Genomic DNA, 23894 nt, shown 5'->3' on the forward strand with positions numbered 1-23894 from the left:
GTGACAATGTTAAACCAGCTATTGGTACTATCAGGCTTATTTCTCCCTTCAAACAGCAACAAAGAGAAAATAGCCACCTCCTCAGACACCCACAGTTCACTATTGGCCTAATGAATCTTCCACTGACATTTAGTACAAAGAACCTGTCTTCTGTCTTTTTACAGGGAAAAACAAACAAACAAACAGAAAGGTACATTAAACCAAACATTTTCAATTTACATTATTTTTGGATCACTTGCTCAGTTTTTTGCCTATAGAAAGCTAAGATTTTGTAAACTTTCAACTAAAACAGGACTCATATTCAATACCAAAAGGAGATATGAATCAACTTCCCCATGGTTTAATTCAGAGAAACAAGTTTTTTCACCCTCAAAGCAAAACACAGCATTGCGCCAAAAATATTAAACAAAACACCATATTCCACTATCCGTTTATTTTATAAGCAATGGCAAAAACAAAAACAAAGAAGTTTCAGTATGTTTTTGGCATTCCACACCTTCCCCAGGATAAACCTGACAAAGGGACAGAATGTCAGAACTGAGCCAGAAGTCAGTGGATTTAGGAAATCAAGACCTGGCCCAGAATCTAGTTATTACTGGATATTGCCTGCACAATAAATAGATCCTTTTAAAAGGTCTCGTAGGTAGTAATTTGCTTGTTTAGTAATTTTATGGCTTGATCCAAAGCCCAATGAAATTAATGAAAAGACTCCCATTGTCTTCAATCGTCTTTGGATGAGGCCCCCTATTGCACAGTTCAGTGGTTGACTATATTTCAGCAATTCTCTTGCTTCTCCGGGTAACTCGAGAATAATAATAATACACCTCTACCCTGATATAACGCAAATTCGGATATAACGCAGTAAAGCAGTGCTCCGGAGGGGTGGGGGGGGGGGGGCGGAGGGAAGGCTGTGCACTCCGGTGGATCAAAGCAAGTTCGATATAACGCGGTTTCACCTATAACGCAGTAAGATTTTTTGGCTCCTGAGGACAGCGTTATATCGGGGTAGAGGTGTATTGTCCATCCCAAAACCACTGTGAAAATGTCTTATTTTAATTAATCTGTCTGTACAAATTGCTCTTGCTGACCACTTCAGAATGATCAGTCAAAAATAGAAAATGGACCTTTTAATTATTTGCTCTATGAGGTAGACGGCATGTGTCCTCTCAGTCTGTAGGTGACTATCCAAAAGCTAATGCAACACAGTGCTGTATTTTAAACAAAACTGGTCAGTGATTTCATAAATGCAGGAACATGGTCAGACTCACTCTCTTTTGAAATCCCATCTGAAGATCTGAGTTGGTATCAAGCAAAACCCATAAGTAAAACATCTAGCCCAGTGTTTCCCAAACTTGGGACGCCGCTTGTGTAGGGAAAGCCCCTGGCGGGCCGGCCCAAGGGACGTACTGGCCGCCGCTTCCCGCAGCTCCCATTGGCCTGGAGCGGCGAACTGCGGCCAGTGGGAGCCGCGATCGGCCGGACCTGCGGACGCAGCAGGTACACAAACCAGCCCAGCCTGCCAGGGGCTTTCCCTACACAAGCAGCGTCCCAAGTCTGGGAAACACTGATCTAGCCGATCAGATGCTGTCATTGTATGTATGTATGTATGTCAGATGTAAATCTGTCATAGGAAACATGTTCACAGCTATAATAGATACAAATAAACAAAACTGGTGAGGTGAACAAAATCAATACACAGCTTCCAAAAAATTCTAGGACTGTTTACTTTCAGATCAAATATGAGTGATGCCAATTAGATGCAGATCTGTTCTGGTGATTGTCATGATAGCCAGCATGTCAGATAATCACCTACCAGCAATCCCTGTGATTATAGTACGCACTTCAACCATTAACCCAATCTTTGCCAAAAATGTCACAGTTTTGGATTGTTTCCTTACAGATATGGGTTCTAGTCCAAACATTAATAATCATCATTCCACAGAATTTTCAAAAAGACTGATACCTATAGTATACTTACAGATAATTCTATGAGGAGTCCTTGTGGCACCTTAGAGACTAACAAATTTATCTGGGCATAAGCTTTCGTGGGCTAGAACCCACTTCATCAGATGCATGGAGAGGAAAATACAGGAGCAGGTATAAATACGTGAAAGGATGGGAGTTGCCTTCTACCAATGTGATATGTGCCATCATGTGCCAGCAATGCCCCTCTGCCATGTACATTGGCCAAACCGGACAGTCTCTATGCAAAAGAATAAATGGACATAAATCTGACATCAGGAATCATAACATTCAAAAACCAGTAGGGGAACACTTCAATCTCTCTGGTCACTCAATAACAGACCTAAAAGTAGCAATTCTTCAACAAAAAGACTTAAAAAAACAGACTCCAACGTGAAACTGCAGAACTGGAATTAATTTGCAAACTGGACACCATCAGATTAAGCCTGAATAAAGACTGGGAGTGGTTGGGTCATTACAAAACCTAAACCTAATTTCCCCAATACTAATTTCCCCCTACTGTTACTCACACCTTCTTGTCAAGTGTCTGAAATGGGCCACTCTCATTACCACTTCAAAAGTTATTTTTCCTCCCTTGGTATCCTGCTGTTAATTGATTTGTCTCGTTAGACTGACCTCACACTTAGTAAGGCAACTCCCATCCTTTCATGTATTTATACCTGCTCCTGTATTTTCCACTCCATGCATCTGATGAAGTGGGTTCTAGCCCACGAAAGCTTATGCCCAAATAAATTTGTTAGTCTCTAAGAGCAGGTCTACACTAACCCCCCAATTCGAACTAAGGTACGCAACTTCAGCTACGTGAATAACGTAGCTGAAGTTCGAAGTACCTTAGTTCGAACTTACCTCCGTCCAGACGCGGCAGGCAGGCTCCCCCATCGACTTCGCGTACTCCTCTCGCCGAGCTGGAGTACCGCAGTCGACGGCGAGCACTTCCGGGTTCGACTTATCGCGTCCAGACAAGACGCGATAAGTCGAACCCAGAAGTTCGATTTGCTTGCCGCCGAACTACCGGGTAAGTGTAGACCTACCCTAAGGTGCCATAAGGACTCCTCATTGTTTTTGCTGATACAGTCTAACACGGCTACCACTCTGAAACAGATAATTCTGTTATCTATAGCTGTTTTCTGTTCATGGCGGGGATGGCAGGGGGAATGCAGCTGTGCAAAGTTTGCTGATGGATACAGCTGGACATACTTGATTAATAATAACTGCTCAACCTGAAGCCATATTTTGCTACCACAAACTGTGATCTCCTAATTTCTTATAAGGTAAGCATGCCTGACATGGGACAGCAGATAGCTGGCATACCTGCAGGGAAGACTAGAGGGGGTGATAAGCATTTCTGTTAGATAAGGTAGTTTTCACCTCCAGTGCTAGGTGCTATTCGGAAAAGCATTTAAGCACAAGTGCTTCCTTGAATCAGCGCCATACACTGCTGTGCAGCATTGCTGTGCTTTAAAAACAGCTGCATTGTTTCATTTTTGAACTATGGTAGCTGTTTTCCAATTGATTTTATACAGGGATGGTGCACATGCATTCAGTTAGTGAGTCTGTGAGTTGTTTGGGGATCCATTTGGATGAAAAGTACTATATAAATACAGCTATCTGCATAATAATCAACACTCGAGAGAACATATTCAAGAAGACAGTTTATACCCGCTCCTTCATGTGTCTCTTCATTAGCTAATATTTTACTGAACTATAAGTCCTTCTGTAAAAGCTCATGATGATATTTTTCTCTTAAATACATTTTCTGGCAAAGCAGGATTGTGAAAATTGTTGGACTTTCTGTAATTAAAATACTGTCAGATGAACAAGGTTTGGTCATGACAAACAGTAGCGGAGACAAAGGAAGATCTTAGCGATTAATTTTAACAAGGTCTCTCAAAAAGAGTTTCATAGTCTTGTTTTAAAATACTGTACTTTCTCTGAATAAATCTATAAATCAAATAAACTCTAGTCTGAATTTTTTACTCATTGGGTTCTGAAAAAGGCATTCTCTTGACTCATATGTTCTCTTGAAAACTATTTTAATTTCCTATTCAGTTATCAACATATACACAGTTTTGCTCACTGGCCTCTACATTTCTTATGCAAGTAAGCCAAGGTACCTCTCACAGACTAAGAGTAAGATATAATGATAAACAAACTGAAAATATAACAAAGTTGATTTAAGGCCAAAAAGACGTTTGTGATTATGATGGAAATCAGTTAAAATGTGAGGTGGCTAAACAATGTATATTTGTTAACTTGCTCAGCAAAAAAGAAAAAAAGAAAAAAAAAACCTGCCAACATTTTCTTTTTGAAGTGTCAGATAACATTATTTCCAAGATGTCATCAGAGGGCCTTCATTGGCTATGCATAAGGTCAGTGAATATTAACTTCATTTACACTTGGCTGAGAATTGGCTGGTGTCAACAATAGAGGTGTTTAGATCCTCTGCTGAGCGGGGTTAGAAGCTGACAAAAAGCTGCCACAGAGGAAGATGGATGATCATACTAGCTGACCCTATTCCTCCCTAAGTGTCACAGTTTCAGCCTCCTTTCTCTCTCCATAACAAAAGACCCTCTCTGAGCTTCCCAGTGGCCTTCAGCTTTATTGGTGCTAACAGGTCCAGACATTTTCATCGATTGGATTCTATACCTTTTAAACACGAGAGCTTGCCCTCTTTGGCTAGCCAAACCTTGGCACAGATGTCTTTTTCTGTAATTGCTTCTCTGCTGTCTGTTGGGAAGGATGCAATTGGACAGGCGAACATCATGTCAACACAGAAAATGTTTCACCATTTATCTCAGTTTCCCAATAGCATTTTAAGGAAAGAGATATGTGGTTTGCCTGGAGAGTTTAACCCTTTCATATCTCATAAAGTGCTGATAAGCCGAGAAACAACCATTGTAATTTTGCGACCATCAGGGAACAATATGTTTGTCTTGATACCAGACATAATGGCTACACAAATTAATTTCACTGACAGAAAAGACCAAAAAGTAAAGGACTTGCTATTAATTCTCATAACTGTACAATATATATAGAAATCTGTCTACACATAGTATAATTCTATTTTTATACTGTTTGCAATCAAACTGAAAGGCTACAAATGTGTAAATAAAAACTAGTTTAACCCCCCCCCCCCCCCCCCCCCACACACACACACATAATTACCCTGTGGAACTTGTTGACACAAATAGCACTGAGGCCAAGAGCTTAGTAGGATTCACAAAAAGGGTTAAGCATTTAGATGAATGGGACTATCCACCGTTATGGTAGATAGGCTAAAAAAAAAAATCAGAGATTTAAACCCTCCGGCATTCTGATACCATAGTTATGGGCATGGTACAAGAACATGAAAAGAACAGAGTTAAAGCGAACGCTTCAGGGAGGAGGAAAGATTTACAGGGTTCTTGCACCTTCTTCTGAATCATCCACAGATGGCCACTGCCAGAGAAAAGATAATGGACTAGATGCCACACTGGTCTGCCCCAATACAGCAATACTTACGTTCCTATACACGCTGTGGAAACAGCCTCTCACAAAAACTTACACATATTGCCCCAGATTTTGGGCTGTGCTACATCTGTTTTGTACTGAACTGGTGGTTCAAAGTGATCCTACAAACGGTGTAGCCAGACATAGAAAGATTGGTCCTCCAGTGCTATATAGCCAGTGTAACAACCCCTACGCCATTTCCACCATGGCCAACATAGGTGCCTAGCCAGGCGCAAAGGGGCATGGCCACATACATCTTGCTAGATCCTATCTGTCATGTCATCACCTTGATGTGATTTGCAATTGGCACAAGTGAGAACAGTTCTCAGGAGCTCCTGGAATTGTGCTGTGCACTCCTCGGCCACAGCTAAGAATCATATTTAAACTATTTCAGTGATGCATTCCCCAATTAGTTAAAAGTACAGCTGGTCAAAAATTTTCATTTAAACTGATTTTTAACTGAAAATTGGGTTTTTACTAAATGCTTGTTTCCACCCCCACCCCCCAAAATAAAACCCTGAATGCGCAAAAACCAAAATATTTCAATTCTGAAATGTTGAATCAAGGTGTGATATAGTCAGGCAGAATGGTCAAGTGGTTAGGACACTGGCCTAAAACATGGGTTACTTCAGTTCAATTCCCTGCTTTGCCATGGACTTTGTGTAACTTTGGGCATGTTGTTTAGCCTCTCTTTGCCTGAGCTCTCCATCTGTAAAATGGGGGAAATGCTTCCCTATCTCACAAGACAGCTGTGAGGATAAATACGTAGAATGACTATGAAGTGCTCTGAGGTTTACTGATCAAGAGTGCTAGATAAGAAAAGCATTTTTATAGTTATTATTACTACTACAATTAGGGACACTGGCCTATAGAGGTGAATGGAAACATGAGGCAGCTGAACTACAACTCCCATCAGACACCGCAATGGCATTTCCAAATCAAACTATTTCAGTGTTCCATCAAAATATTTTGCTTTTTTTTTTTTTGCCAAAAATGTCAAAATGTCCCACAGAAAAAAAGCCTATTTCTCAACTAGCTCCAGTTAAAATGAAGTTTCCCTCAATCCCAAAACCAGCAGAAAAAGAAATCTATTCACAACTCCAGTCACAAATTTAATACAGATGTACTGTGAATGACAGCATGCATAAATACATATGAAGCTAACTCCATCTATTTGCCTAAAATACAACATACTGCAACTTAAAATATATGATGCTCATGTGAGTTTATGCCAACACTCACGCTTGTTGGCAATCACTAAAAAATAATAATAACAAAAAACCAACCACCACCACCACCACACTACTTCAGGGAATATCACAATGATAATAATAAGAAAAACTGCATGTTTAGGAGGCTAATCCTGCAACCCTTTTTCAAGATAACTCCTATTAAAGTGAAGTAGAAGTTCTGCTTTTGTAAGGACAGCGAGTTTGGGCCCTTGCTCTTTGTGTTAACAACAGATGGTTCTGACAGGGGGCCAATTCCTGCTCTTTTTACTCCCACAATTGGTCCCACAAGTGGACTAATTACTTGTAGGTCTAACACAAGCAGGATTTTGCCAAAGGGAAAATAAGCAGTTTTATATTTAAAACAAAGTGAGAAAGAAAGAAGCTTTTGGTCCCCCGCTTCACTCCAAGAGATAGGGGAAAGGGAACTTGTGCCCATGGAAAGAGGCAGAACTGCCTCTGCAGTAAACTCCACCCAGCCATGAGGAAAGCTCGAAGGGGTTCTACCTCCACCTAGCTGGAGCGGGAAGAGAGGAAACAGACCAGGGAGAGGGAGATTAGTTCCCTCATCCAAGCCTGAAGTTATGGAAACTTCCACTGGATTGCCCCTCCATGCTACAGAAGCCCCAAAAAGGGATATCAGTGGGCAAGGGGGCCCAGCAATGCAGAATCTTCCCTAGCTCGGGGGGGACCCAAAGCAGAGGTGGAGACATAGGGTCTTCATATGGACAGGCCTGGCCCCTCAGTGGAATGAGAGATCCATCAGCTGATCCTGGTAGTTAAGTTCTGGAATAGGATTCCAGGGAGGTTGTGGAATCCCCATCACTGGACGTTTTCAAAAACAGGTTAGACAAACACCTGTCAGGGATGGTCTAGGTATACCTAGTCCTGCCTCAGCACAGGAGGCTGGACTTGACAATCCCTTGAGGTCCCTTCCAGCCGTACATTTCTATGATTCAATAAGCACTTGAGGCAGGGGAGATTTAAATTGAGGGTCTATTCCCCACAGGTAATCAATGGGGAATGATTTAGTCCAGGGGTCGGCAACCTTTCAGAAGTGGTGTGCCGAGTCTTCATTTATTCACTCTAATTTAGGGTTTCGCATGCTAGTAATACATTTTAATGTTTTTAGAAGGTCTCTTTCTATAAGTCTATAATATATAACTAAACTATTGTTGTATGTAAAGTAAATAAGGTTATTAAAATGTTTAAGAAGTTTCATTTAAAATTAAATTAAAATGCAGAGTCCCCCGGACCTGTGGCCAGGACCCAGGCAGTGTGAGAGCCACTGAAAATCAGCTCGAGTGCTATAGGTTGCCTACCCCTGATTTAGTCCAAGGGATTCCCTTCCTTCCCTGCCCCATCTTAATGAATAACCCACTTTCTGTTTAACCTTGGTCACATAATGCAAGTCAAATATGATCACTTTGCCGGTGGACTTTACTAAGTGTTAAGATACAGGAAAATGCAAATAATAATATTTAGTGCTTATATAGCTCTCCACAGCTTCAAGTCACTTATATTGTACACCAGCACAAGGGAGTAAGAGGCTAGAACGTGCCCCCTCACTCCTCTACATGGGCTACCAATATCACAGATTGCAGCACAGGGCCTCTATCAGGCCATTGTCCCTACTCGTGCACATGTGTGGGTGGGCAGCAGTGAGACGTGGGCAGAGTTTACGCTGTCCTCTCCTGCACCAGCCAGCACAGCTGAACCAGCATGGAGGGGAAGTAACATTGTGTCAGATATAAGTCTAGGGCAAAATTCTTCCTATTCCAAGGCGGAAGTAACCAGGGACCAAACTGCAGTCACAATATGGTCAACGGTCTGCTCCCGGGGAAGCACAACACCGCAATGCCCTTTACCTTGGGTTTGCGGCAACACCACAGTCAATCCTTTATAGTACTTAGTTTCTTCACTACATAAGCAAAACCACAGTTCATTTCTGCATTATTTGGGAGACTGAAAGCTTTCAAAGTATGTGAAATACTGGGTGGTGCCTTATCAACATTTGAACTCTTCCAGCTCTGCATTTTTAGTGTTCTACCTAGTTGCCCCCCTCCCCCACCCGCTGGAGAGAACCAATCATCTTTAGGTATGCATATAAAATGCACATTATAAAACATCAAAAAAAAAAAAAAAACAGATGTGTCAAGCTGAATGATTAAGCACCAGATTCCCCCCTCAGACACTCAGCTCACAGCTAGAAGCAGCATGAATACAATTCGCCCATATTTACCAGATCAAACTAGACACTTTCCTTAATTGATGACAATGCTGTTCGAAAACTAAGGTTTACCTTATCAATCATGTGAATCTCGGATACTCTGGGATGCTTTAGAAGGAAAGGAAAGCCCAAGCAAAGAGTCTTTTTGTGTCTGTGGAGCCTAGCTACAGTGGTTTTTATGTGTTCAAAATGACCTAAGCAGCCTGTTCGTGCATATTCTCAGAGCATGTCCATCAATCAATGTCAGTATTCACCCAGACTCCATTTTGACTGGCAACTGGCAGTCAGCTATCTCCTGAATGTTAATGAATGATGAATACCCTTGTCATTGCTTAAATATACATACATCTCTTTAAAATGGTGGACTTCAAACGTGTGGTTTGATCAGGGAAAATTTAGATTGTGTTTTCATGTACATGCTGTATTAGGAGAGAGAAAAAAAGAAAAGTCTGTGTTAAAAGATTCATATTTAATTTGAACTACTGTGAACATGAATGTTTTTTTATTTTCTAACAAGGCAACCTTGTCTCAGCTTGTGTTATACAAGCTTAAATCTCAGACTTCTGAATATGCATTTTTAAACCATTCTAACACACAATACTGTGTCTCTGCAACTCTGTACTTATGACAGGAAATCTTTATACTAAAGATCAAAAGGAAATATGTCACTCCTCCCCTCTCACTCCAAAAAACATGTTAGAAAAACATTATTATTCTAAGTTTCTTCATTTCTTGTCATAATTCACTAGCAATCTCACTGACAAGACTTTTTTTTTTTTTACATTAGACTAGTCACAAAGATAAACAGATTCACTTTAATTGACACATTGAAACAACTGACAGACCGTGATCCCTGGAAGGCCAAAGAGTATCCCTTTGTGTTCAACCAATAGCATCCTTATATAACTAACGAGAGGCAAAAGTGAGTGGAATGAAAAGGCATATTCATGGTCCATGGATAGAATATTGTGTTCATAGCCAAGACAATATTTTCTATCTTCCTTAAGATTTTAAATATATACTGTATGTTACTTTTTGGTCTCCCAAGAGGCTGCAGGTTGGGTCTGGCTGAAAATTCTACAGGCAAGTTAATTAGTAGCTGACAGTATGGAATGTTGGAATTTGCTGCCAGTTAAAATAGCAATGCCACTTTCTAAGTCTTGCAAAAACAAAAAACAAACAAATAATTTCCCCTAGTTCCAAGAGCAACCAGGCATCATTTTTATTTTCCATTTGTATGTTACAAATATATTGCTCATATACAGCAAACATGAAAATAAGTATGTTAAGACTCAGAATATTTTCTAGTGACAGTATGCTCAGTGTGAAAAAAGATAAGTGTTTAATTCTACTGTACAGGGGTCAGATGCATAATAACACACAACCAATATAGCTTGTCAAAACAAAACAAATAAAATGTGAAAGCTGTCTAATCCCAATTCTTTGCCAATTCTTTGGCAAAATCCAGCAACAAATGTTGAAATTTTGAAACTTGAAAGACTATGACCAGCTCGAACAGCCACTTTAGTTAAATGGTTGATGGATCATGTTCTAAAATATCTCATCGGCAATTAAGAAAAAAACATTAAAACAAGTCAGAAAGCACATGGGAGCCTTACAAAGAAGAGAGGGGATCTTTTAAGAAATAAATGAGAAAATCCAGTCAGGAATAAGTATTGTTAATATTATATAACTGTTCAAATAGGATGGTATATGGCCAAATTGAAAACATCAGCTTTAGGTGCACTTAGGGCCAGATTTTTAAATGAATTTAAGCAACTAAAGATAAAAACAGATACCTAGTGGGATTTTCAAAAGTGGCTAGGTGCCTAACTCCCTTTGACTTCTGTATCTTTAGGCATCTAAATACCTCTAAATATCTGGCCAAGACCTTTGCTAGCTTTGACTTCCATGGCAAAGGTCATACATTAGAGAGACAATTACTGCAACCCTGTGCCAGTTCTGGTGCCTCAGTAAACATACTGGAAACGGTTCAGAAAAAAGCTACCAGAATAATTCAAGGTCTGGAAAACCTGCCTTACTGGAAAGCTCAACTATATAGTTTATCAAAGAGAAAGTTAAGAGGTGACTTGATCACAATCTATAAATACCTACATTTGGATAACATTTCTAATAGTACAGAGCTCTTTACTTTAGCACAGAGAGGGAAAACAAGATCGAATGGCTGGAAGCTAAAGCCAGACAAACTCACACTAGAAATAAAGTGCAAACTTTTAACAGTAAAGGTAATTAACCACTGGACAAATTTACCTAAGGACATGGGATATTACATCACTTGAAATCTTTAAATCATGGGATGTCTTTCTAAGATATATACTTTAACTCAACCTGAAGTTATAGGTTTGATGCAGGACACTGGACTTAATGTTGTCCTGTGTTATGCAGAAGGTCAGACTAGATCTTAATAGTCCCTTCTAGCCCTAAAAATCTAGAGGTGAAATCCTGGCCCATTGAAGTCAATGGCAAAAATGTCAGTCATTGGGGTCAGGATTTTACCCTATCAATCTATATCTACTACTACTGATAGGAGGGTTAAGGGATAATGGTTAAGGGCTTGTCTTCACTACGGCACTAAATTGGTGCCACTGCCAATCCGACTCAACGAGAGGCATAAGCTATGTCGACAGGAGAGCTCTCCCATCAACATAGAGCAGTGTAGACACCGCAGTAAATCGACATAGGTTACGTCAACTTCAGTTACGTAGTTTATATAACTGAAGGAGTGTAATTTATATTGACTTAGCACCATAGTGAAGACAAGTCATAATATGCTAAATAAATACATTAATTTAATCTAGACCATTTCTGATATTTTACAGACAAATAATGGATGGTTTCTGTGATGGCATTTATTTTCATGAGTAAATCAGAAAGGAATATATAACAAGTGGTGCTGCCATGAATGACAGAGATTAGTCTGTGTGTTGTGTGAACATAATATGTGATAACTTCAGTGGAGTTACTCTTGACTCATCAAATATTTACTTCTCGGGTATATGTCTTCTCCTACCCATATTACCCATATTCCGAAAAACATACCTATTCAGGAAAGCATTTAAACATATGCTAAACTTCCACTGACATCAAAGGGACTTAATAAGGATACGATTTCAGCATGATATTGCTTCCACAGAAATCAATAGGAGATTTGGCATTGACTTTGATGGACCAGGATTGGGCCCATCATTCCATTGTTTTAAATAGAGAGTTTGTAAGATTGGGCATTATATACCCAAAACTCCGATGTCCTCAAAAAGAAAAAAATCATCATTATGGCCCACTGTAGCTGTACCATATATGGCAAAAAAAATTCCTTTGGAAATATTTTGGGATTACTTTTTAAAATTTCTCTCTAAAACTGTGCAAGTAAAAATTACACAATGTTACTTGAGTGCACAATTTCAAAAAGCAACTTTTGAAAATTTGACCTAACATTTACTCACACTTGGCACACCATCTGTGGTACTCTTATGCACCAGGAGATATGCACAGTAATATTCTTTTTAAAAACAAAAAAATTAATAACCTAGCTCTCATATAACACATTTTGAAGTAAATATGAAGCACCAGAAACTATAAAAATTGGTAGTAATGTTAATTTAACAGTTATCTGTTCATTCAAGATGGCTGATGCTATTATTGCAGTAGATCTGCTATTATCTAAAAGGGTCACATGAAGCTATAATCTAAAACAGAATCAGCAGCAGAGGATTACTACACCTGCAGTACATGTAAGACAAAAAAACCCAATATTAAGCTCCAGTCCGGCAAACATTTATGCATGTGCCTAACTTTAACCTCATAAGTTGTTCCAATGAAATCAATGGGGCTACCCACACAAATAAACAGGGACTGATAAGGTAAAATAATTGAGTCAGATTCTGATTTGACTTACACCAGTTTTACACCAGTTTTCTTTGCCTTTAGTAGGGCTGTTCCTGATTTAGTCCACTAGAAGTGAGATTTGACTGAGGCCCCAAGACAGAAGTTTTTACTGTATGAGGAAAATTATTGCTCAAAGGATATAATAAATTACCTCCATGAGGGAATCATAATGGCATCAAGAAGCCATGAGTGTATTTTCCCAACTGTTGGTCATTTGTTCAATGCATTGGACAACATTTTTGTACTACAGAGGTTCAAGCAGAGTCACATGCAGTTGCTGGTGGAAAGGTGTAAAAAAATGCTCTTCTTTCCTGTCAAAAGAGCCCCTTTAAGCTCTGGGCAGATTTTGCCATGTTTGACACATGTCTGAAGAGGGTCCTGAGAGGAAAAGTTCTGAGAACACTTTTCTGCTATAAACTACAACAGAAAGAAAGAGACAGAGAGAGAGAGAGGGTCACACACACACTTTAAGAAAATCATTTTACTGCCTGTAGGGACTAAATGCTTTCAATGACGGTTATGGACAATTAAAGGAGTTTGAAATGTGAGGGAATGAAAGCTCCTGAATGAGATTTAAACTTTAATAATTTGTGAGCTGTTAAATTATCAATGAAATTCTAAGTGTATGTTAACCTCAGAACAACACAGTCCTGGAAATCTCTCTATGTAATAAGGTATAAATTTGCAACAGTGAGAGTAATTAACCATTTGAAAAATTTACCAACGGTCATAGCAGATTCTCCATCACTGACAATTTTTAAATCAAGATAGGGTGTTTTTTTCTAAAAGATATACTGTAGGAATTATTTTGGGGAAATTCTATGGCGTGAGTTATACAGGTGGTCAGACTCACTAGACGGTCACACAGTAGTTCCTTCTGGCCACAGAATCTATTAAACATGTTGTTTCCACCTTTCACTATTAATCATGTTGTTTCACTACACCAGCTCAAGGCCAAAGGAGACGTTGGGTGGTTCACTCATTGTCTGGTAAGGAAAGTCTTGCAAACAGCAAGGGAATTAAATGACAGGTAATGCTGAATTAAATAGGAGCTGGCCATTGTTTCTTAGGCTTCATGAAAAAGTTGATCACAACACCACATTTTAGTGAAGACTTACAATGGCAAATATGAAGTTTTTCCAATCACATGAGTGATGGGGTCTCTCACATTTATTATGAACCCTTGAACCAACATTAGATTTTTTTTTTAAAATCCAGGTTTTCTTCTTAGTTCTGTTCTGATCTCAACAAAAATGTAGTTCTGAATAACAAAGTATATTTAAAAAGCATGAGTTCTAATATTTACAGAAGAATAAAATGTAAAACAAAATTATTCAGTTTATAAAGAGCTACTGAAATATTTCAGTAAGTGAATCCACTTAGAAAATTCCAGTTTGCCTTTTGCAGAAACGGTAGTTTAAAATAGTTTAATTCATAGTATTTCAAGTTAAGTGAATATACATTCACATTCTATGAACATCTTAGCATTTTAAATCAACCAGACTACCACTGTAGTCCAGGGCTTGCAGAATGGAGGGAAAACATTTAAATCATGTATTATTAATGCCTAGAGTGAGGGAGCAATAACTGATTTTTTACTCTAACAATCTTCAGTGGTAATAAAACAATAGCAACTGCAGGCCCAGATAAAGATCAAAGAAAGAACAACTTCCATGATTTCTCAGGTAGTAAGAGCCAGGTATTCTTAGAATGCCTGAGCTAATCAATACTGATGAACTGACAGCTGGGACAAAGTGAAAACATGATTTCATGTCATACACTGTTGAAGCTCTGAAATACAACAAAACACTTAAAATACTAGCCCAATCACGCAAAAACTTTGCGCATGGAACTTCTGTTGCCTTCAACTCCTTTGCCACACATGGCAGGTATGGACTCACTTTTTCAACAAATGCCACCTCCTGCCTCTTTTCTTTTTTGTTTCAATAAATCCCTATTACTCCCCCACTGCCCCATATTTATTTCAAAAATAATTTACCCAAACACATTTACACATTTATCAGCACTTGGATTCCAAAGTGACAGAGGTCTTATATATACACACACATGCTCCCCCATCCCTCCTGAGAAAACACAAAAACAACTACTATCTGCTCCCCCACTCTTTTGTAGCCTCTCTGCTGCTTCCTTAGTTCCTCCTGGCTTGCAACTCCTTCTAGCCCCATTACTGCCACACACACCCTGTCTCCCTCACCCCAGCTCACTCCTTGATCCCTCTAAACAAATGTAAAAAGTGAAAATGGAAATCATTTTATCCAGTGAATCAGAATTCTACATTTTATGATTCACACCAGGTGAGCATCAGGTTTATAATTGCTCACTCTTAAGATAAAATTCTTTACCCTGGGAAATCCTCACATTTAACTCCCATTTTTCTGGGCATCTGTGATGGGGTATTCACTCCACACTAGCCTGGAAAGGGTTAATGAAACTGACAAGGGCCAATTAAGCAGATAGGCCACACCTGAGGAGAATCAGGTGGCCTAAGTAACCCCTGATTTATGAAGGAGCTCAGCTGAGAAGGAACAGACAGGGCTAGTAAAAAGGCCAGGAAGTTGGCACCAGAAAAGGCTGCAATGAGGGAGCCTGTGGCTACTTCTTCGATTAGAGAAGGAAGGAGGACCTAGGAGAAACAGTGCAGGAAAAGGCTCAAGAAAACATCACAAGTATGTATCCCCAGTGTGCAGATCTCACAGCTGTACAGCAATGGGAGTACTTTGGAGATCCTCACGGCTTAAACACATACCCAGCATTTGATCAACAACTAAACACAAATCTCGATTTATACCTGATTTTGATTATTCAGGGAAGGCTTCTCTGGCACAGGTTCCGTGACAAAGGATCCCCTGTTCTTTGCAAACAACTCTAATCTCAGATATGACAAACTCACTACATCAAATACATTGCTCACAGGATAATTGTCCGTAAAGGGTAACATGTAAGGTCTCTGTTGAAAGCTTGTTCATAATCATGGCATAATGTATGTAGGGGTAATATTGAAGGAATAATGTAACTATATTGTAGTTTATGGCCCTAAGGTCTCAAAGTTAAAAGGAGTCCCCATGGAGTGATTTTTTTGGTGATGGCCTATTCAGGCAGGAGGGAGTTGCCTCCCTCCCTGGTTAGCCAGTGACATAATGCAAGGTTCAGTTGTCTACCACTGCCCCACCACAGAACAGTCAATGGAAAACCACCAGAATCCCCCTGCCAACAATCGAAACCACTTGGAAACAAAAAAAAGAAACGTTATAACAGACAGGGGATCGCCCTGCCTATGAATAGAGACAAAAGACTGTTTCAGTATAACACAGCGAGGAGAGGCACTCCGAATCCATTCACTGATCAGATTCTTTGTTGTGCAGAGGTATTTTTTGTGAAAAGCTGGATCCTGGTTCCGGTGAAGCCAGTGAGCTCTGCAACAGACTGAGCTTTGGGGGAAAAAACCTACTATTTTCCCCTGTTCCTACTAGACAGGAAAGAACTATTCATAGGTGTAGGCCCTAGTCTGCGTTTTATTATTTTGTTTTGTACTGTAACCATTTGTTCACATCACTCTCTCGTTTCTAATGGAATCTCTATTCTTTAATAAACCTACTTTTGTTTCATTGCAAGTGTTGTGTGTTATGCAGGATCAGTAGTTGAAGGTAAAACTGGTAAAATCGGCTACATTGATTCTGAGGGTCTGGGATTTCTATGAGTAGCCAGTTTCAGGGGCAGGATACCATCGGGAAATGCTTCAAGGGAACCTCCTGTCTATGCCTTGCAGCTTAACAGGCCTGGGATATCCCACATGCAAGTACCTGAGTGACTGAATGGGTGGTGGTGTTGGGGACCTATCACCCAGTGACCACAAGCAAGACTCCCTCTCCCTCCTTTAACTTAGGAAAGCATGGAGTTCTGCAGGGGGTTGAAGGAGAAGGGGGACAAGGCTGGAGAAGTAGTAAAGTAGAATAAACTTCTTCCCCCTTCCCTTCTCTACACAATGCACCCAAAAGACTAGAGGAGCAGGACAGTACTGAAGACCCATTCCACCTACAGTTAGACCAGAAGGATGTAGCAGAGTAGTAAAAAACCCTTGTCTCCATAACAGCTAGGATGCTGTGGGAGAGAGAGAGGGCAGAAAAAACACTCTTCCACCCAGCCACTTCATGAATGGCAGCTAGAACACTCTGGGAAAGAAAAACAAACCAGTATCCTTTTACTTTCTAGCAACTGAAAGGGGATGGAGCTTCAAATTTAGAGTCACTTTCTAGCCAAAGACCAATATAAAAACATGGTGTCCCTAAGCAGCATCTTCAAGAAAGCCTATGGAAATCCCAGCTCCCCTCTGAACAGCTGGGGATGGCAGGGGGTCAGAGCCCTGTACTTACCTTTCTCATCCTCCAGCAAGTAGGTATCAGCCACATTTTTTAAACCCTGCCTAAATTCTTCACAAACTGATATACACAGAAGCATCCCCCACTGAAATAGAGTCACATCTGGGGACCAAACCAACAACTGTTTAACAGTGCACAGAAACATTACAGAACACTTTAGAAAAGGAAAATGAATACGGGGCAGTCTGCCACATCCAGCTTTTGCTCAGTGCAGAAAGGAGAGAAGCCATCAGAGAGCCAGCTACAAATTGCCTGTGCTCTGCCTTAGCTACAACTTGCTTGAAATCACATCACAGACAGGTGAGGACAGCTAGTGCATTGTGTTCCAAGCACACCTCCTCCCCACCCTGAAATGCCCCACCTAATACAGCTCTGTGCCTGGGAGTACTGGGAGGGAGACGGGATCCAACCTTACTGGCTCTACTCCAGCAAGGGACCTGAAGGTGATTTTGGCTCTGTATGAGCCTTCTCAGCAGTGCAAAGGAAGAGGAGCAGGGAAAACTGAAACAGCATGGAATTTAGATAGACAGGAGATAATTACCCCAAACTACAGGTTAGCCACAACTCTTGAGATAGACACCCTGGGCCAAATTCTACATTGATTTACAGTCCATACAACCCACTCTTATTAGAAGTGCTAGGAGAACTTTAATGGCCAATCTTTAAGTCTCAGAAACAGGCTCCTCCAGCAGTACAGTCCCTCCTAATAGTAAGCTAGGACATTAGCTCAGTGTTAACTCAGACTGATCAGAAAAATTATTCAGAAGTGGAATATGCCTGAAAATGTAACTAAAATGCCATATCACAAATGTGTCATATATAATATATCTCGTAGGCTGGACCTCTCTGTCAAGTCACATTTACTAGCACCAAAAGTTTATGTCCCAAAAGAAATCAGTAGTTCCTGTAGCAGTTCGTAGCTTGTTGCAAGTTGCTGCATCCAGTATACAATGCAGCTCAAAAATCAAGCATGTATTCTTCACTTCAGGACATGCATTCCACAACCAGTTGTAGCCCTCTCCCATTTTTTGGATAAGCAAATTTTATTCTGTTGTGTTCTTCTAATGCACATAGTATTACAAAACAGTTAAGAGTAAACTGTACCTGTTTGGCTTACTCCAGAAATCCAAATTTTCAGACGTGGTGCCAAATTAATTTTCGTATATATTTTTTCAGTTCATTCATGTTGAGAGGTGCTTCCTACCTTCTGAAATATCATACTGCTGCTCAGGAGCGAATGGGTATAGTTTCTCTTTAAATAATGTGAAACATATGGAAAGTGGATTATACTAGAACTTTACAAAGAATTTCCCTCCTTCCCCCCAAACCACAGTCATTCAAATATTATCCCAAATGTGTTCCTTGCATAGGCAAAATAGGTGAAATTCCCACTGCACAGGTCATAGGCTATGTGAGAATTGCAGGAATGGGTCCTATGTAGTGCTCCTGAGTGCTAACATTTCCATTAGTTTTTATAGTAGCAGAAATGGTATGTCTGTGGATGTTTTAGGGGCTCACCATTTCCTAAGCACTGTCAGGATCAAGCACTAGAATATAAGCTCCCCCCCTCTTTCCCTCCCTCCCCCCACACACTTCATTTCACCTAGTTGTTATGGCTTGCTTTAAACTAGGACTGTAAATTCTTTGGGGGCAGAGACCGTTATTATTATACGTCTGTGCAGTACCTAGCACAATGTAGCCCTAACTTGGTTTAGGCATCTAGATGTTACTGGAATGCAAATTTATAATATGAATAATTCAATGTACATCCAAAATAAGGATATTTACATATGGATACACATTCAAAGATTTGGTGCTGGAGATAGAACACAAGGGGAAAACTAGTGGCAAAGTTCAGAATTTAATCTTTGATAAGCAGTATCATTTACTACTATTTGCAGAGTATTTGTTTACATGACACAGATATCCTCTGCCAACATATTGGCAGTGAAATTTGTCTAAATTAAAAATAAAAGATAAACGTTATTTCTTAAGGTCCTGCAAATACTTACTCATAGAGGATTTCATGAGAGACAAAAAGGATGACTTTTTCAACTAGTGTAGCTCAAATAAGTTAGCATAACACAATCGAAAAGCCCTGTTAGGATGCTGGCTAACACATCTGAAGATGCCAGCAGATTGAGGGACGTGATCGTTCCCCTCTATTCGACATCGGTGAGGCCTCATCTGGAGTACTGTGTCCAGTTTTGGGCCCCACACTACAAGAAGGACGTGGAAAAATTGGAAAGAGTCCAGCGGAGGGCAACAAAAATGATTAGGGGGCTGGAGCACATGACTTATGAGGAGAGGCTGAGGGAACTGGGATTGTTTAGTCTGCAGAAGAGAAGAATGAGGGGGGATTTGATAGCTGCTTTCAACTACCTGAAAGGGGGTTCCAAAGAGGATGGATCTAGACTGTTCTCAGTAGTACCTGATGACAGAACAAGGAGTAATGGTCTCAAGTTGCAGTTGGGGAGATTTAGGTTGGATATTAGGAAAAACTTTTTCACTAGGAGGGTGGTGAAGCACTGGAATGGGTTACCTAGGGAGGTGGTGGAATCTCGTTCCTTAGAGGCTTTTAAGGTCAGGCTTGACAAAGCCCTGGCTGGGATGATTTAGTTGGGAATTGGTCCTGCTTTGAGCAGGGGGTTGGACTAGATGACCTCCTGAGGTCCCTTCCAACCCTGATATTCTATGATTCTATGTATTAGATGGCTATGTTGTAGTCTACGCTCTCACCAGCCATCCTCCCTTGGCTACAAGACAGCCATCTAATACATCTTCAGACATGTTAGCCTGCATCTTAGCAGGGTTTTCAATGGTGTTAAATTAACTCCATTGAGCTACCATGACTGAAGAAAAAAACATATCCTTTTCGCCCATCAAGACAGGGTCTTATGTCCAATGCTTACTAGCATGAAGTCAATGCAGAATGCCTGGCACTGAGTTTTTGCAGCATTGAGCCCTTAAGAAGGACCACAAAAGCTTTGGATTAAGGAAGCATGCACCAACTTGCTTCTGCTTGATCCGTTATAAAGCTTGACAGTAACAGATAGCCACTTGCATTAGTGTCAACGTTCTGATAAGTTTCTTTCAATATCTGTCACAAAAACAGTGACTGTATCAGTATGTCAGCTGCATTATCAGTCACTATATAGTTGATCATACTTAATAACACCTTCAAGTGCAGAGAATCCTAACAAGTATCAGAGACTGCAACTACTATAGAGCCACAGAGTCACCCAGATCATTTTGACTTCAAGCTGGTAACATCATTCATTCAGCGAGTGGCTGCCTCCCACCCTCTCTCTCGCCTCAATATATTAACTTGCCTCAATATGGAGCTAGAATTTGTTTTCAAACTCTTAACAAGATCACTGAAAGAAAAGAGGAGAAATCCTACCAATGTGCCTCTGGACTGCTTCCAGAGTTGCGTATTCTCTTAGCAATTGCTCTGGAAGCAGGCCAAAAATGGGCAATGTTCTTGCAAATGAACTCAAGTACACGTTATCATTTAATTCCTTTGTCAACATTGCTGTGGTTAGAAATTAAGAAGCCTATTTACTAAACAATTTCCTTGAATTCCAATTACCAAACACTGATTCCCTTCCCCCTCCCCCATTACCCCTGCTTTCCCTTTGGCTGGGCACTTTCTCTCCTTTACTGAAAGTCAAAGAAAATTAGTATTATAATTATAGGCCTATCCATGATTCACATCATCAACTGTGAGTTAACTAAGATGCTTTAAAAAAAAAAAAAAAGTCAGTGTCGCTAGAGAATACCTTTGAAAGTTTCAGAACGTGCTTTGATGGGGCAGAATGATTTTAATACTTTTAACAGAACCTAGACACACCGTATTGAACTGATGTGTGTAAGCAGTTTTTCACATTATAACTGTTAATGAGATCACCCTCCACATGGTAGAAACTCAGCCCTTTCCCCCACAATGCTGAAAGAGTGCTGGAAAGATCCCAGATCAACTCCACACACTCCAACTATGTACCAAATCTTCCATTGTAACCCCTGCTGAAGGCAATCATGTGAGTTTCCTGAGGACTAAGGATTCAGGATGAGACACTGCTTGCTTTCTTTCTTTCTTTCAGTATGAGCCAAATCCTGCAGTCCTTTTCCTATCCTTACACAGGCAAAACTCTCATTAGACTCATTGACTGCAGGGTTTAATCTTAGACAAACCCCAAATTAAATCAGGTATACGCGTCACTCCCTTGATTCTTCAGTGCCTGTAATGGTTTTACTTTTTAGTGTTTTCTCACTTTCACATTTATTTTTATATCATTTTTTTCTGCAGCACTACAAACAGACAAGTATGTTTCTATCATATGCTACAAGAAAAGTCTGACGGATATCAGTTTCTGTGTTAAATATATTTGGAACCATTACTCACTATACAAAGTACCTAGTATCCTAGAACCTTCACTGTAAACAAAACAGCCTGATTGTGTCACACTTATGTTCAGAATTGCCTTTGTACCCAAGTAGCCCCATTTAAGTCAGTGGGGACACTAATTGCAGAGTAAGTATATGAATACGGGTGACAGAATCAAGACCTAAAAAGATTGTTTTCAAAAAACAAACTACTTCGAGATTTTTATTCACTAGCCAGGGTGAAAATGTTAATCCTGTGTGTTACTCTGAAGTGTAACTGCTTTCCAATAACCTAACACTACCAGATGAACTACATGCTGAAAATACAAAATAAAAAGCTCTCCCCAGTCTTGGATTTGCTGATAATTTAACTAGACCCAATGTAATCCATAAATAACCGAAACGTTTTATTTTTAAGATTCTAGCTGAATTAATTTTATGTAGAAAAATATTGACTGAAATTCTGCCACTCGATATTTTGATATATTCTGTTTGAAACAGATTTAAAATAAATAAATCTACTGCATTTGCACAGGAGTGAGAATGAAATGCAGATTCAAAACTCTGTAGCTCAGTTTTCATTTGGAGTATGCGCTATACTTTAGCACAAATTCCATATATCCTGAGTTTTATTTTCCTTATAATTTTCTGTCACAAAACATATGGACCAACAGCAAATAGTTTATATCAGGGATTGGCAACCTTTGGCACACGGCCCACCAGGATAAGCACCCTGGCGGGGCGGGCCAGTTTGTTTACCTGTCGCGTCCGCAGGTTCGGCCACTCGCGGCTCCCACTGGCCAGGGTTCGCCGTTCCAGGCCAATGGGGGCTGCAGGAAGCAGCGGCCAGCACATCCCTCGGCCCGCGCCGCTTCCCGCAAACCCCATTGGCTTGGAGTGGCAAACCGTGGCCAGTGGGAGCTGCGATCAGCTGAACCTGCGGACGCGGCAGGTAAACAAACTGGCGCGCCGCATGCCAAAGGTTGCCGATCCTTGGTTTATATAATGCTCACATGCAAGAACGTTAATAAGGTCTTCTTAGCAAGATACAATCTGCTCAGTAGCATTACAAAGAACTACACGGAATGTCATCCTGACCTTATTTCTGTGTGAACTGTAATTTCTGCAACTGTATTTACATTAAACTGTGCTCTGAATTGCCTGGTTTATATTTGAAATGCAATATGCAACTGCTGACTTCCATTCCTGAAACAGCTGATTGTTTTAAATTAGCCAATGTGAAGTGTATAGATTCAAATGCTCGAAGTATTAGTATGGGCCTAATAACATATTTTGATGCAAAGACAATAGAAATGTGACTGTAGAACCCAACTGCTATTGTAGGATATTATTAAAAGTGTAGGTTTACTCACGTTCACAAGTGTCTCCTTTTTGCTGGTACCCAGCTTTGCAGATACACTTTCCAATAGGCACTAACCATTCTCCTTCTGCACTACAATGCATCCTAGGAGAGTTATCAGCCTCCTCTTCTGCGCTGCTGACACAAGTTCCTCGTACCTCAACTAGAGAGGAAAACTCTGAGCCAGTCACTGTATCTGGAAAAATAGCTAAGTTCTCAATAATAGACCAGCATTTCTTGTAGTAGACTTTGACAGAAACCAAAGCAATGCAGGCACCTACATCTTGAAATGCAAGATAAAATCCTTTCTTGGACAAAGGTCCAATCTCTCTCACCTCTGTGTTAAGTTTCATTTTTCTCTCCCCAAGGTCACCTTGGGTAAAACTTTCATCTGCTGCAATGGTGTCTATTTTTACATACTGATTTTCTCGGATATTCCGGCCAGTGTCGTAGTCTGTTTCATAATAATATAAGTTAAAAGTTTCTTTACATGTCCCCAGTACTCCAGGAAGACTGTTACAATCCCTCAGAGTGAATTTCAGTTCTACAAAAATCCTTTGTGCATTGCCTTTTGCAATCCAGTTAGTCCGAAGCCAGTTATTTTGGTTAGGTTCCATGACCTGGCATACCTGGTATGTTCGTATAGGAGTGTAATTTTCATCCAGTCCACTAATTTCTTCCCACTAAAACAACAACAAACAGTTATTAATACAAGACAGCATTTTACTGCTGTACTAAATCCGTACATATATAAAAATACTCTGACACAGGTCTGGTCTTCCTCCTTTGTAAACAGTGAAGCCTCATAAAAAATAGTGGAGTATTATTAAAATGCTAATGTTTTGTGTAAGAAAATCACAAATTTTAATGGCGTTCTAGTTTGTGTTTCATGTATTTTAACATGTGAATAACCT

At 40.1% G+C, this 23894-nt stretch overlaps 1 protein-coding gene across 6 annotated transcripts in view; it reads right to left on the reverse strand.

The window, feature by feature from the left end:
• The window catches only part of EPHA7 (EPH receptor A7), a 171836-nt gene that overhangs the window by 138829 nt on the left and 9113 nt on the right, over positions 1–23894 (reverse strand). For all 6 annotated transcript variants that reach the window (XM_065400674.1, XM_065400673.1, XM_065400671.1 and 3 more), the window contains one exon: positions 22994–23663. In XM_065400674.1, coding sequence (XP_065256746.1) covers positions 22994–23663 — 670 coding nt within the window. The remainder of the gene's footprint in view (positions 1–22993; positions 23664–23894) is intronic.

The sequence above is a fragment of the Emys orbicularis genome, chromosome 3 (assembly GCF_028017835.1).
Source record: "Emys orbicularis isolate rEmyOrb1 chromosome 3, rEmyOrb1.hap1, whole genome shotgun sequence".
In the NCBI taxonomy this organism is placed as follows: domain Eukaryota; kingdom Metazoa; phylum Chordata; order Testudines; family Emydidae; genus Emys; species Emys orbicularis.